Here is a 13,951-nt window from a genome sequence, read left to right on the forward strand (position 1 = left end):
TGGCTGAGAGCTGGCCCGCCGCGCGCATGCAGCAGAATGGCTCGAGCGGTTCCAACGGCTCTGACGGTTGCAGCAGCAGAGAGCGCCAGTCTCTGTCCTTCAGCCCGCTGCCCGCCGCTACGCGGGTGAGACGCTTCATTCAGGAGAGACGGACGCTGCCTCTACCCAGAGTGATGGTGGTATTCTCGGCCGCTGGGGACACCGAGAAACCGGGCGATGCCATGTCTAGCTCGGACTCTGTGGAGGACGAGTTCCGAAAGCCGGCCTCCCCTTCGCCGAGCCTGACTCTGAGCACGCCACTCCGCTCCTCGCTGAACACCCAGGAACAGGAGGTAGGCCTCTTTTCCATGAAAAAAAAAAAAAACAGTGGCACAAGCCACCAAACAACACAGCTTCTAACATAAAGAAAACTCATTAAACACCAACTGCAGGTACACTCTCATAAACATCCCGTTAATTATAACCACCTTATTACTACCAAATAACAACACCGTGCTGATGGGTATACATATTTATCCAGAGGTCAGAGGCTGGTTGAGCTGCTGAATCCTGTGATGATTGGCTAGCAATTGTGTCACATGACTGATGGAGCTAAACACAGGCACAGCAGGTTAATCATCTTAACCACAGGCTGCTGAGACCTGCTCACACAGCAAGATTTTCTTAATCTGCAATAGAAAATAAAGTAATATTCATTTTCTTATTGCACTTAGTGAAAAGAGTGTTCTTGCTTTCATCACACCAGCCCTCTGCAGTTTGTCTTTCATTACATCAATAAATGTTCTCCGCGCCTTCCTCCTTTGCTCTTACCTGGCAGCTAAACATGCTGTATCTGTTTTCCAGTATATCCACTATCCCTCAGCTGCACATACCCAAGCCATCTTAGCCTTGCCTCTCTAACTTTGCCTTTTATGTCATTTAAAGCGGCTGAGAAATATTTTAGTTTCAGATCATCAAGCAAATTGCATGTTAAATAAAGATAACCCAAGTAAATACAAAATACAGTTTTTAAATTTACTTCAAACTATCCAAACCAACCTGGTCTTATGTGAAAAAGAAATTGACTTCCTCCCAAAAATCATAAATTAACTATAATAGTCAAAGATGTCAAAGTCAAGAACATCCGAGAAACAAAGTCACTGACATCTATCATTCTGGGAAGGGTTACAAAGCCTATTCTAAGGCTTTGGGACTAACCACAGTGAGAGCCATTATCCACAAATTTCAAAAACTACTCATCCAGCAGGTCACAAAAGAACCCAGAACAACATCTGAAGAACCGTGGGCCTCACTTGGCTCAGTAAGGGTCAGTAGTTGATGGAACCATGAATTCTGCTCTCTACCAATAAATCCTGAGGGAGAATGTCCAGCCATCAGTTCATGCCCTGAAGGTTAAAAGCACTCTGACTTACAGCAGGACAATGGTCTGAAACACCAGAAAGTGCACCTCTGAATGGCTGAAAAAGGGCAAAATGAAGGTTTTGGAGTGGCCAACTGTGGACTTAAAACAGATTGAGATGCTTTTGCATGAGCTTAATCAGCCTGTTCATGCTGGAAAACCTTCCAGTGTGGCTGAATTTAAAACAGCCACACTGGAAGAAGAGACCCCAAAGAAAAGTGGGTTAAAACTCATCCACAGAAAGACTCACTGTCAGTTATCACAAACACTTAATTGTACTTCTTGCTGCTAAGGCTGGCACAACCACTTATTAGGTTTACTTTTTAAGACAGGGCAGGCAAGTTTGGATAACTGTATTTCCTTCATAAGGGAAATCATCATATTAAAAAGACATTTTTACTGCACCATACATTTTAAAAATAAATCTTCATCAGCTGGAAAGAACGTGATTTAGAAAGTAAAGCTGTTGATGGAGACTGAACCTGACCAGTAAATTATTAGAAGATCTAAACAAATGTAACTGGAATCTCAGATCGGTTCCAGTACATTTTTTGGTGTAATATCACATTTACCTTGGCCTCTTAAAGCCTCTTAAAATGCACGTGGCGAATTTCACTGGAAATATCTTAAAACCTACTTATGATTTGCTTTTTTGCACCGTAAAATATGCATTTCATTTTAAATCTGTCGTATTTCTCCTTTTAAGTTTCCAGAGGTCATCTCTCTAAACGTCGGGGGCACATACTTCACCACTCGCCTGTCCACACTGCGGCGATATGAGGACACCATGCTGGCTGCCATGTTTAGCGGCCGTCATTACATCCCACGCGATGCAGAGGGGCGCTACTTCATCGATCGGGATGGAGCTTACTTTGGGTGAGATTCAAGCAAAGATATTACCATCATTATCAGTGCTGCTGCCTGCAGTGATATCTCCTTATGAGTTTGAGGAAGAGGAGGGTTATATGTGGGAGTACAAAGTTTTTAAAAGGCAGCTTAGTGGAGGACAAACTTTTAGTTTTTGAAAGGTTCACGCTCTGTGATCTGAAGATTTTCAAGCTGCTGCAGACAGCTCATTATATTCTGACAGGTCTCGGTGAATCAGGTATTCTGTGAAATAAATTGGTCTCTTCTGCTAGCACTCAAAGTTGATTTACGTATCTATTTCTGTGCCGCTGCTTTTTCTTATTTGTTGCTTATTTCCGAAGATATAATGTCCATACTGAGATTGTATTTGTGATAGGATGAAAATTGCAGCCTCTGTCACAACATAACACTGTGGCCTTTAGTTAGATTGCTGTCATTTTAGATTATGGAGGGCAGACAAGTTGCGAACAAAGTCAGCAGAAAAGGACTGAAAATGTCATGGATGAGTGGTGCAGAGGGAACCGAGATGCATTAAACAGAAAGAAAACCTTTATTTATCCGAAGAAACAAACTGGAATCAAAAGTGAGCATGAAGGGTGACACTTTCAATAAACAGGAAACGGCAATGGGGGCATAAACAGACCGACAGAGTCACACTGATTACACAGTGAAATCACTGTGAAGATTAGAAAGGCCACAATAAGAAGATGACAAGTACCAAAACTCAATGTCACAAATACTAAAAATCCATGACAGAAAAGGTGTGGCAAATTAAAAAGAAAAAAAAGAGAGTTTACTGTTTAGACATCTCTTATAAAAAACAACCTCAGCAGAGTTTAACAAGACTTTACTGAGATCTGTAAACTCTGTGTTTCACACATAGGTCAGTCATTCTCCAGATAAAATAAAACATGTCTGAGGGGATAGCTGCTTCTGTTTGCTAAGGAAAAATTAGTATTTTTCAGCTAGTTGGTGAATGGTTGCTAGCTGTTGCAAAGCAGTAAAAAATTTGCGATTGCTATGGTTGGAAGCAGATTGCTGCGGTCTCCCAAAGTTTGCCTTAAAGATGCCAACTTCTCTGCAAGCACTTCCCAACTACTGGTGGACCGTTAGTGAAACTTGAAAACGTGCATTGCAAAGTGAAAACTTGAAGGTTTGCCTGCCAAAGTAAAAGTTGCCCCTTTTGAAATATTTTTGCTAAAGCAGTGAGGCTTAGCTTTTACTTTGAAGGTGAACAGTCTCTGCAGAAGAAGTTTTTGGTTTGGCCAGTTTCCCCACCGACTGGCCTCAAGCCCAGGCAACCATTTTCCAATCAATTAAGGAATACATATTTTCCCTAGTGACCAGAGGTTGCCAGGCCAGGTCAGTCACTGGTCAATAAGCCTGCCTGAGTGGGGCTTTAACAATTGAATTTACAGGCAGTAGCACCCGCTAACAACCATGGACCAGCTGGCCAGGAAAGACATAATTTTCCTTACCAATCAATAGTTGCCACAGGGGCTGGGGTCACCAACTGGTCTCTAGGCCTGTGGCGACTGGAGTCTTAATTAGACTACCTGATTGGTGAGTATTTTGGTGCCTATTGGTTAGCTAGCTGCCTGCATTTTTAGACTAGTGATAGCTGTTAGTAAGTATTTTATCTGGCTGTCAGTAATCTGTTTTTGCATTAAAGAAGAGTTTGATGTGATAACTAGGGTTTTTTTTTTGTGTGTTGTGGAGAAAAGCAGGAAGGCGATGCTCTTTGTACAGGACAGCACAAGCATGTTATTGGCATTTGCTGTAAGTGCACGCAGACTGTGAATGTATGCAGGAGCACATGTGGGAATGGAATTATTCGCAGATACAGTCCAAGTAACCTGTTTTTTGGGGAAAAAAAGAAAAACAGGCAGTAATAAAAAGCTCAGTGACACAGTAGCTGGGAATGTAACTCTGTCCTAGTTTTAAGTGGAGCTGGAGCCTGTCCTCTCTGACACACAGTGAGCAGTAAAGAGGCAGAGCTGTGGCCAGGAGAGTCCTTAATAAAACCACCTGATCGACAAGTTTACCTGTTTGTCTTGAGTTTAAATCTCAAGACAAACTGAGTAAACAGAAAACACATTTTTAATTCTACAGTTGGAAAGCCCAGCAAGAATGCAACGAGCATTATCCAGAAAAAAAAACCACACAGGGAAGGGCAACTGACACTGTGACAAAGAGCAAAGGATAACTGAAATAATTTTTACTGACACTTAAAAAGGGAAATAGGGAACAGCTGGGTCCACAGGTGAGACTAATCAGGGATAATGAGACAAAGGAAGTAAAATTAAACACAAAGCACAAAGGACACATGACTGCCAAAATAAAACAGGAAGTCAGTGACTAACACTTAGAGAAGACATATATATATATATATAGAAGAAGATGGGTCGGAAAAAGCTAGGAAAACTAACATGAGTAATTATACCAAATAAAACCCAACAAGAATTCAAGTGGAGAGAAACCGAAACGGAGAACTAAAGGCTCAAGAGATATGAAAATCCAATCTAAAATCCAATTTATACCACCAGGAGGGCGAGAACATCATTAGACCCAGTACACACCCACAACCTCAGCTGTTCACACTTCTACAGGAGTCTAAAACCGAAGTCAAAAAGAGCATTAGACTCATGAGTAAAACAGTCAGTACTCCCCCTCCTTCACCTCATCACGACTCACTGTTACTGTACTATTATTGTTATTATTATCTACTGTCACAAAAATCTGGACAGACCTGTTTTGCAAACTTGCACAAGCATAAATACAACTCGGGTTTTTTTAAAACACGTTTCTCTTTAACTCATTTTATTTTTTGTATAGTCATTACTTGTACTTTCTCTTTCCAATGTTTGAGTTCTTATTTTTTAATTTATGTTATTTATAATGACTTTTTATGACTGCTGTGTGAAAAGAATTTGGCAAAATAAGAATTTAATCATACAGTATAAACCCCATGTTTTTATTTACATGCACGTATGACCATAAAAGTACTTCTGTTATTTCTAAATATAACAATAAACAACCTAAGAACCAAAATAAAACCCTCAAATAATGAACAAGAATTTAAAGGATTACACAAACTTTAAATTTGCCGTGATACTAAAGCTACAGCTATTTTGCATATTTACAGTAGTAGTAAAATAAAGCAGGAATCGTTGAAACCAATAGGCTTCATCCTGAATGTACAAAAGGTATTTCAGTGTAAAAGACGGCGCACCAGCACTATCATCCCCAGAGCCGTCCATTGCTACAATGGAAAAGCTTTAAATATGAATACAAGAGCAAACGGAGTAGATGACTTATGTAAGAAGTGGGTTGACCTGAGCTCAGTGCTGAAATGTGTGAAGAGGTGTAATTAAAGATTTAAAAACACAACTCGATCAGCTTGAAAGGCAGAACATACAGTAACTGCATAAAGTAATAAAATGAAAACTTCAGAGGGTGCTGGCACTGCAGGCTGCACACGCTCAGAAGGAGCCTTTTCATTTGGGATGTTTTTAGCCAATTCTGTGCTCTGGTTCCTATTGTCTCGCTGGAAAATAAATCTTCTTCCAGGCTGCTGTTATCTTGTGCACTGCAGCAGCTTGTCGTCCAGTATTTTTCTGCATTCAGTTTATCCTCTTAAGTTCACAAGCCCTCCAGGCTCTGCTGCAGAGAAACAGAAGGAAACCAACTTTTCTGAGTCAGTGTCTCTTAGTGAATCTACATAAAATATGCAGGATGAGTAAAGGAAAAGACATACAGCTATATGAAGAAGGCAAACAAACATGTATGTCTCAATGGCCTGACACCTGGTGTGTGATTACTAGGACATGCTCCAGCACTTTAAATTGGATTCAAAATTCCTGTCAAGATTTCAGTATTGCTAAGGATTTTCTTGACTTGGTACGGCAGTGGCACATCTGGCTGAAAGGAAAGTAATGATGCAGTCACACAATCATTTTCCTCTGCTGTGGAGGCGTTTCTGGTCAACGATTTGAGTATTGTGCACGACGTTTTATTCCAGAGGAAAAGATGCTGTGTTCAGCATCTCCAGGTGATGATGAGAGGTGTGCTACGATCTGTCTGATTTGGGTCAGGTGTCAGTGGTTTTTAGGATCACTCAGTAACACCAAGTGGGTTTATTTTAGTTTGATAATCACTACCTAGATCACACATGGGCAAAGTATGGCCTGGGGGCTGGGACTGACCCATGACAGTCAAGATAAGTGACTACATGAGTCTTTATTGCTTTTTAGCTATGTTTCAATGCAGTGTGTTTGATCAGGGCAGATTAATTTAAACATGTATACAATTATTTTAAGTGTAACCAAATTTTTCTTCAGTTGTCGACTATGTGACCCTTTTGCTTTGTATGGTCCTCTGGAAAAAGTGTTGCTACTGGAAGATTTCTGATTTCCTTTGCAGTCCACTCTTACTATTTGTATTTGCCACTTGTGTTTGAGCAGGCCTTGGTTACACAAAGCCTGTGTTTGCATTCAGTGTTTGCATTCAATCTCACAACCCTCAGCTATCATGTTTACCATTTAGAGTATTAGCTTTTAAATGTATCTGCATTTGTAAGCAATGACCAGTTGCACAGAGCAGATCATCATTAGACATTAAGGTTGACGTGTTCCTAGACTGGATACCTATTGGTAAATCTCATACAGGGACACTATTTAAGCTACATTAGCCTAGCTTGAGGTGCTGCAAGCTTCTTTGAAACCCACCTCCACCTCTGCTCCTTCTTTTACATTGTTTATGATATTAGTCAGTGTCACATCTGTCAAATAACCATAATAATCTTCTTCTGATATGTGTTGTCCTGACTGAAGGGCATTCAAGAACACTTTGTGTTTCTTTTTTTTTTTTCTGCCTTTTACATTATTCCAACACCTGAAGACCTCATATTCAGGAACTGGTCACCTGGATGCAAGGAAATAGTTGCCAGGACTGTGTTCAGACAAAATGAGTTTTATGTTTTGTCTCTGATTAGTAAAAACTGATCTTAAAATAATAAAAATGGCATCAGGATGTGCCAGACTCAGCTGAGGGTTACACATTGCTTTCACAGTTGTTTATGTGAGCAGGATGCTCATTTGCTGTTTCAGGCATGGTAACCTTAATATTGTCTGCTTTGTGCACAGTGCTCCAGGCACAGCAAGCTATTGGAAAAGGATTATTGAATATTTTTCTGCATAATATTTGCCATTTTGTACATTCATCGTTTAACAGATTTTACCCAGCAGGGCTAATCAATATTAAAAAAAACAATAGTTTCAGCTTTCAAAAGAGGCAACAGTGACAACAGAATAATTACAGCCGGCTGTGTACACCATTTAAGTTGTGTCAAAGCACAGAAGGTGATCAATAATCTATTTCAATCAAGTGTTTCTTCCTGTGGAAGAACACTCTGCATATTGAAAAAGCTCAAACATAACCAGTGACTGCTGGGATTTAGTACTAAGGCTTTTTATCAGTTTATCAATGGCCTTTCCATCCAAAGGGACATCCTGAACTTCCTCAGAGAAGGCGAGCTTCCTCACCGTGACAGAGTGAGAGCGGTATACAGAGAGGCTCAGTACTATGCCATCGGCCCGCTGCTGGACAGCCTGGAGGACATCCAGCCACTCACAGGGGAGAAAGTTCGACAAGCTTTCCTCGATCTGCTGCCCTACTACAAAGGTATCTGGGGAAGTCTGTCCTTCACACATGCAACCTTTGTGAAAGAAAACTTTTCAAAGATGTTGCAGACTGTAATAATGCTGTGACAGCTACACACTTAACTTTTCAATGTGTGTGATGTGCACACAGTGTAAATTATAATCAGTGGAAGCACATTCTTGGGTCTCTGCGACTTCTGAACCAAATAATTACATTTTAGAGCCTCAATATTTAAAGTGTTGTTGTGTTTTATTTCATTGTGTTGAAGTCACCCCATGCTCTTTAGATTAACCTGGCTGTCGTTAGCATTTAAACCCTCAGGTTGTTATAAGTAAGCTGATAGGGGTGTAAAAAAAACAAACAAGTAAATGAATCAAGTCTAATATGAAATTTTTATTTGCTGAAGGCTGAAACAACTTGATGAGATGCAGCTCCTGATAATGAGTTTGGCATATCCTGTGTGAAGTGTAAAGTGTTGTTCGATTAATGGAAGCGAGAATGGCCTCATACCAAGGAAATGGTTTATTTATAAGATGTGAATTAAGGTTCATGTAAAATAAATACAAAATATGACAGGAAGAGAAAAGGAAGCGGAGAGGCTGTACTCGGGCAGATTTATTTAAAAATGGAAGAAAGCAACTAGATTAGACAGTGATTTGAGTCAAGACTGGTTGTGTCCTTAATAAAACACATGCTTTCATAAACACATAAAGTGAGCTATTTATCTGTGGTGCACACAAAAAGCAAATGAAGTGTCTAGAATAATACATATAAAAATAAAAATCCATAAACTCTACAGACTAAAGACTCTATTCATTTTGAAGTTACCGTGTACCATGGGGAAGTCATGGTAACTCTTGAGTCTTAATACGTCATAAATGTTCTGTCCTACAAAAGCCCGCTGTTAAAAACACATGAAATATTTACACTGTTAGGGAGTAGAGTAAAACTTTAATGTCCCCTTAAGGCATTTGCTTTGTAGGCAATAGTCCAACACAATACATACACACTTACAGTACATATGGTACAATGTACAAAGCTGTTACCATGAATCACGAGGGAGAGAATTCAGAATCTGAACCTGGTGGTGCTAATTTGATGAAAGTCAAACCTTTGCACTGATGCAATCGTCTGAAGCTCATCATATAAAGGATGCTAAAGGTCGTTAATGGTGGCTAATATTATAGCACATCTTGACGAGTTCATCCAGTTTGTGCCGGTTTTTGCACATACTGACCCACAAAGGCTGCAGATTACTTTGTGCAAGTGCGAGTCATTCAGCTGTTATTATTGGTATTATAATTGGTATTGGTATTATAATTATTATTATTATTATTATTTAGATTGAAAAGCATCACAAAAGGCACAGGTTCATGGCAAAAACAAACACAGACATTGATTTTGGTGTTCATAGCTTTTTCTTGTCGATAAGAAGAGGTTAGGGAGTGAGAAAATGCTCGTGTTCTCGCCTTAGTCGACTTAAAAGAGCTCACAGATGCTGTTGCCAAGTGACGACTAAAACCAAATGACGTGCTGACAGTTTTCCTCCTTGAGGAGTCTAAATGCTCTCACTTAGAGAGTTAAAATCACTTTAAGAAAGATGAAAGATGGCAAAAAATTAAAGACTCTCCTGCTGTGGAGTAAATCATCTGCTGTGGCGTTGCCTCTGACAGCGAAGCAGTGGTCACGACCCCGATCACAGAGGAAGAAACAGTCTCTCAGTTCAGCCAGCTCAGCAGTCGCTGTTATAGAAACATCAGATGCAGCCGTACAGCAGATGAGAACATGTATGATACATGTTTATCATCCCAACAATACACATAAGGAAATAATTAAAGAATGGGGGAAGAGGGAGACAGGAAGCAAAATTAACGCAGGACACAAAAGATAACTAACCTTCAAAGTGAAACAGGAAATATCCAGACAAACACGAATAGTAAGACTTAAGGGACCAAAGAGGTACAGAGACAGTGCAAAGAAATGAACTACTACAAATAGTTATTATTTCTTTTTCTAAAAAACTGTAGCTAATTATCTAGCTCCATCCTGTGTATAGATAAATGCTTCTGTTCTCATTTCAGACAATCTGGAGCGTATCGTGGAAATCGCTAAACTGAGAGCCATGCAGAAAAAGGCGCGGTTTGCAAAGCTGAAGATCTGCGTCTACAAGGAGGAGATGCCCATCACGCCGTATGAACGCCCTCTTTTTAACTCTCTGCGCTTCGAACGCTCGGACAGTGAGGCCAAGCTCTTTGAGCATCACTGCGAGGTGGACGTTTCCTTTGGACCGTGGGAGGCGGTGGCGGACGTTTATGACCTGTTGCACTGCATCGTCAGTGACCTGGCCGAGCGCGGCATCACCGCCGAGCAGCAGTGCATCGGCGTCTGTGATAAACACCTCATCAACCATTACTACTGCAAGAGGCCCATCTACGAGTTCAAGATCACATGGTGGTGAAGCTCCATGGCTGATAGGACCAAAGAGCAATGGGATGGATGTTTCACTTTTAACTCAGCCGATACTGGTTTTTGTATTGACGTTGCCAGTGTTTTGTGCTGATGTCTTAAAAATGTGACCCTTTAAATCATGCTGTAAGTATTCAGTTTCCCCAAGATGTTTTATATTTTCCTTCTTGTTCAAGATCTATAGCGTCTTAAAAGTACTGTAGAGAGTACCATAACACACCTAACTCTGGTGGCCTCTAGTTTAACCTCTTACCTTGATTCAGTGGTGTGCAGGTGTGCTGCAATAGATCACCACAGGTGCGCACGTGTGATACACTCATTAGCCTTCAAGATGAGGTGATGCTTTCAGTTAGATCAGTTAGATTACTGTTCAGCCTATTAATAGGTTACTATCCACAAATTAAATTAGGCTGTTTCTAGCAGTCTAAGCAGACATCCCCAGACCTACCTCTCTCCCAGCCACCTCCTCCAGCGCTTCCTGGGGGGACACAGATTTTTCCAAGCTACCCGAGAGACATAATCTCTTCCATTTGTCCTGGGTCTGACCCGGGGCCTCCAGCCTGTTGGACATGCCCAAACACCTCACCTGGGAGGCGCTAGTGAAATGCTGGAACCATCTCAGCTGGCTCCTTTTGATGTAGAGTAGTAGCTTTACTCTGAGAAACCCACCCGAGGGTCTCAGCATTAACATTGAGTGAGAGACGGGGTACCCTTGGACAGGCAGTCAGTGGATCAGAGGGATAAAACAGAGACTTATGCTCACATTTACACTTACAGCAAATTTAGAATCACCAGCTAAGTTAACAAGCTTGTCTTTGAACTGTGGCAGGAAACTGGAACACCTATGAAGATGTCACACAAAAGGCCCCGTGAGGTTGCTCTCAGGTGGCAGCACTGACCATCGTAGCACCAACCTGCACTTTGGTCATTTTTGGAGTTAATGTATTTAATTAAATGTCAAAGCAGGAAATGTTTTGGCCACATACATCATACCTATTGTTTATTGCATGTATACTCAGAGTTATTAACAAATGATGAAGGAAATGCACATCATGCACAAATGGCATGGGTGAAAGGCAACCTGTGTAGCTGAAGCATATCTACTCTGTTAGACACATGCGGATGGATGGATATAAATTTTCTGATGGAAAGATTCACTTCACTTTAAATGACTAAAGTAATCAACCTACCTTTAAAAAGGAGCACATTTAAGTCATGCAGGAACTCTGAGACCAATATGTACAATTATGTATTAAACATAGAAAAATAGAAACAGTAGTGCTTCACGATCAGCTGTGCACATGTAGCATGCGAGCAGGTGGATTCCGAAGGAAAAAAAGCATTGTTTCCTAACATGGATCAATTTGAAAGTACGGCTGCTTCTGATGTAAACCGCTGATCGCTTCATATTTAATCCACATGGCTTGCCGCATTGTCTGTTAGACTTACAGTTTTAGGAAACATCAGCCAATGAAGTCACAAGTACACCTGTTGTACTCACACCAGGTGAGGGTGAGTCCAGTTTGTTTGCTGCGTGCTGTGCCAAGGTGCAAGTAAGTGAGCCATCATTGCACTCGGGCACATTATGCATATAGTGTGATCACCTATCTGCACTCCAGCACAGACCTGTCAGTGCTTCCTCAGCGACAGCTGCATCCATGTGAGGACAGCCTGTCACCACTTTCCCAATTATGCCACCAACAGTTTTACTTGTGCACGGTGCCCCTCGCGTTCTCTGCAGCCTTGCTTCCAAACACTGTATGGGGATGAAGTTTCTCTTTTACAACAGAAAAAGACGTTGGGGAAAAAACGTAGGATGAAATGCTGGTAGTTAAGGCGCCAATTACAGTAGTCTGCATCTGTGCAACCTGTAGTTATATTTCTAGGACACATATATCACTCGATTAAGGTGCGTCCCCACAGGATAAGAATGTAGAAAGTCACTGACATTCAATGAGAGCGAGGGATAACATTGATTTAGTTGTGACAGGGAGCATCTGAAGCCTTGTTATCACCCATCAGCTACAAAGCGATAGACAGTGAGGAAACTGTTTCCTGTGTGGACGACCTAAAAGATAGCAGAATTTCACTCACCAAATCTAAAACCCAGACGCGGTCTTGGATTAGCAGAGATTATTTAATTCTATTAAAAATGCTCCAAAAGCCTCTAGAACAACACAAAGACCTTTAAGAGGTCGAGTTCAGTGAATACACTTAGTGAAGGTCAAGCCACGCCCTGTACAGTTGATATGAAGGAGGGAAATATCCACAGTTAGTGCCAACCTGTAAACATATTAATGCTGTGAAAGTGGGTATTTTATAATGGGAGTCTATGGGGACTTTTTGCCTTTTGGAGGCAGCCTCAAGTGGCCACTTGAGGAACTACAGTTTTTTTCCACTTTATGTTTTTGGTTCATTTTTCAGCTCTAAAGGTTGCTGCGTGATTTTAGCTCAGCTGAAACTCAGCACTGTACTTACTCAGGTCCACAGAAATTTACCCGCCAAGTTTAAAAACAGTTGAGGACATGCAGAGATTTCTTGAATCATTAGCTGACTTTATCCACCATGTACAGAGGAGTTAAAGAAGGTCAGGAATGCCATGGTTTTATAGAAAATCAGCCCCATTTAAAATCTGATAATCTCGACTCTAAGTGTGTGATTTAAGTTTGAAGGTTGTTGGTGTATATCTATGATGACTTTGTGTCCGAGCCACCAGCAGTGCTGTGGTTAAGCAGACAAGCTGTAAGAAGTCAGTAAGACGTCTGTGATGTAACCACAGATCGACTTTAAAGGCCAGCTCTAACCGTACCATTATGTATGTTTATGCATTAATTCATTTCCTGATTTATCAGTCTGACTGTAGCTTTGGTCTGACCTGTGTCAGGGTTCATGACCCACCACATTTCCAGAGCCATCATTTGAACACATGCCCTTATAGTGGATATTGTATATTGTGATTAAACTGAAGTCAGATGTGTATATTTTAAGACTAACTTGCTTCAGGTGTAATCTAGACAGAGTATATTTTCATTAAGCTGCAAGTTTTTAAAGCTATAAGGAAGCTGGGGCTGTATCCATATTGCCATTCACAGTGTGGGTTGAAGGAGTTTGTTTTATTGCACACTAATGAATATTTGTAGTTAATGCAGCAGATGTGAAGCTGTCTAGAATTCAGAAATATTTGTTAACAACCTCAGTTGTTATTTTTCCACCTCTTTTAACACTGCTGTACTTTATAAAGTCAGAGCACCTTGAAAGTTTGACATCTCCAAGTTTCACCTCAGTGTCGCCTCACTTCAGTTATCCTTACTAAGAAATGCAAACATGCTTATTTTATTGATTATGCAGGAGCGATGCTACATTATTTCCTGGAGCACTACTTGTAACTTTGTTTTTACAACATTGTGTTTGTTTATAGTGTTTTATTTGGTTTCTTATCTGTTTCTGTTAGCTTCCAGGAAGCTCTGGTTATATATTGTCGACTTCAGTTTGTTTGTATTGTGAAAGACTAATGTGTCATTTTTATTATTTATGGTAAAATTAAAACTGTTAAGTGCA

The 13,951-nt window shown here is 40.7% G+C and overlaps 1 protein-coding gene across 1 annotated transcript; it reads left to right on the forward strand.

Annotated features, from left to right (window-relative positions):
• The first annotated feature begins 26 nt into the window (after window positions 1-26).
• Window positions 27-13,951, forward strand: kctd7 (potassium channel tetramerization domain containing 7). The gene is made up of 4 exons (XM_026181099.2): window positions 27-332; window positions 2,106-2,275; window positions 7,770-7,948; window positions 10,009-13,951. The coding sequence occupies exons 1-4, from the start codon at window positions 27-29 to the stop codon at window positions 10,383-10,385; spliced, it is 1,032 nt and encodes a 343-aa protein (XP_026036884.1). The 3' UTR covers window positions 10,386-13,951.

Source organism: Astatotilapia calliptera, chromosome 10 (assembly GCF_964374335.1).
Source record: "Astatotilapia calliptera chromosome 10, fAstCal68.1, whole genome shotgun sequence".
Classification (NCBI taxonomy): domain Eukaryota; kingdom Metazoa; phylum Chordata; class Actinopteri; order Cichliformes; family Cichlidae; genus Astatotilapia; species Astatotilapia calliptera.

Excerpts from the sequence above, each read along its gene's own strand:
- kctd7 (XM_026181099.2), top strand. The coding sequence starts at position 27 with ATGCAGCAGAATGGCTCGAGCGGTTCCAACGGCTCTGACGGTTGCAGC. Across the intron at positions 333-2,105 it reads TGAACACCCAGGAACAGGAG|TTTCCAGAGGTCATCTCTCT; the intron begins GTAGGCCTCTTT and ends TCTCCTTTTAAG. Across the intron at positions 2,276-7,769 it reads CGGGATGGAGCTTACTTTGG|GGACATCCTGAACTTCCTCA; the intron begins GTGAGATTCAAG and ends TTCCATCCAAAG.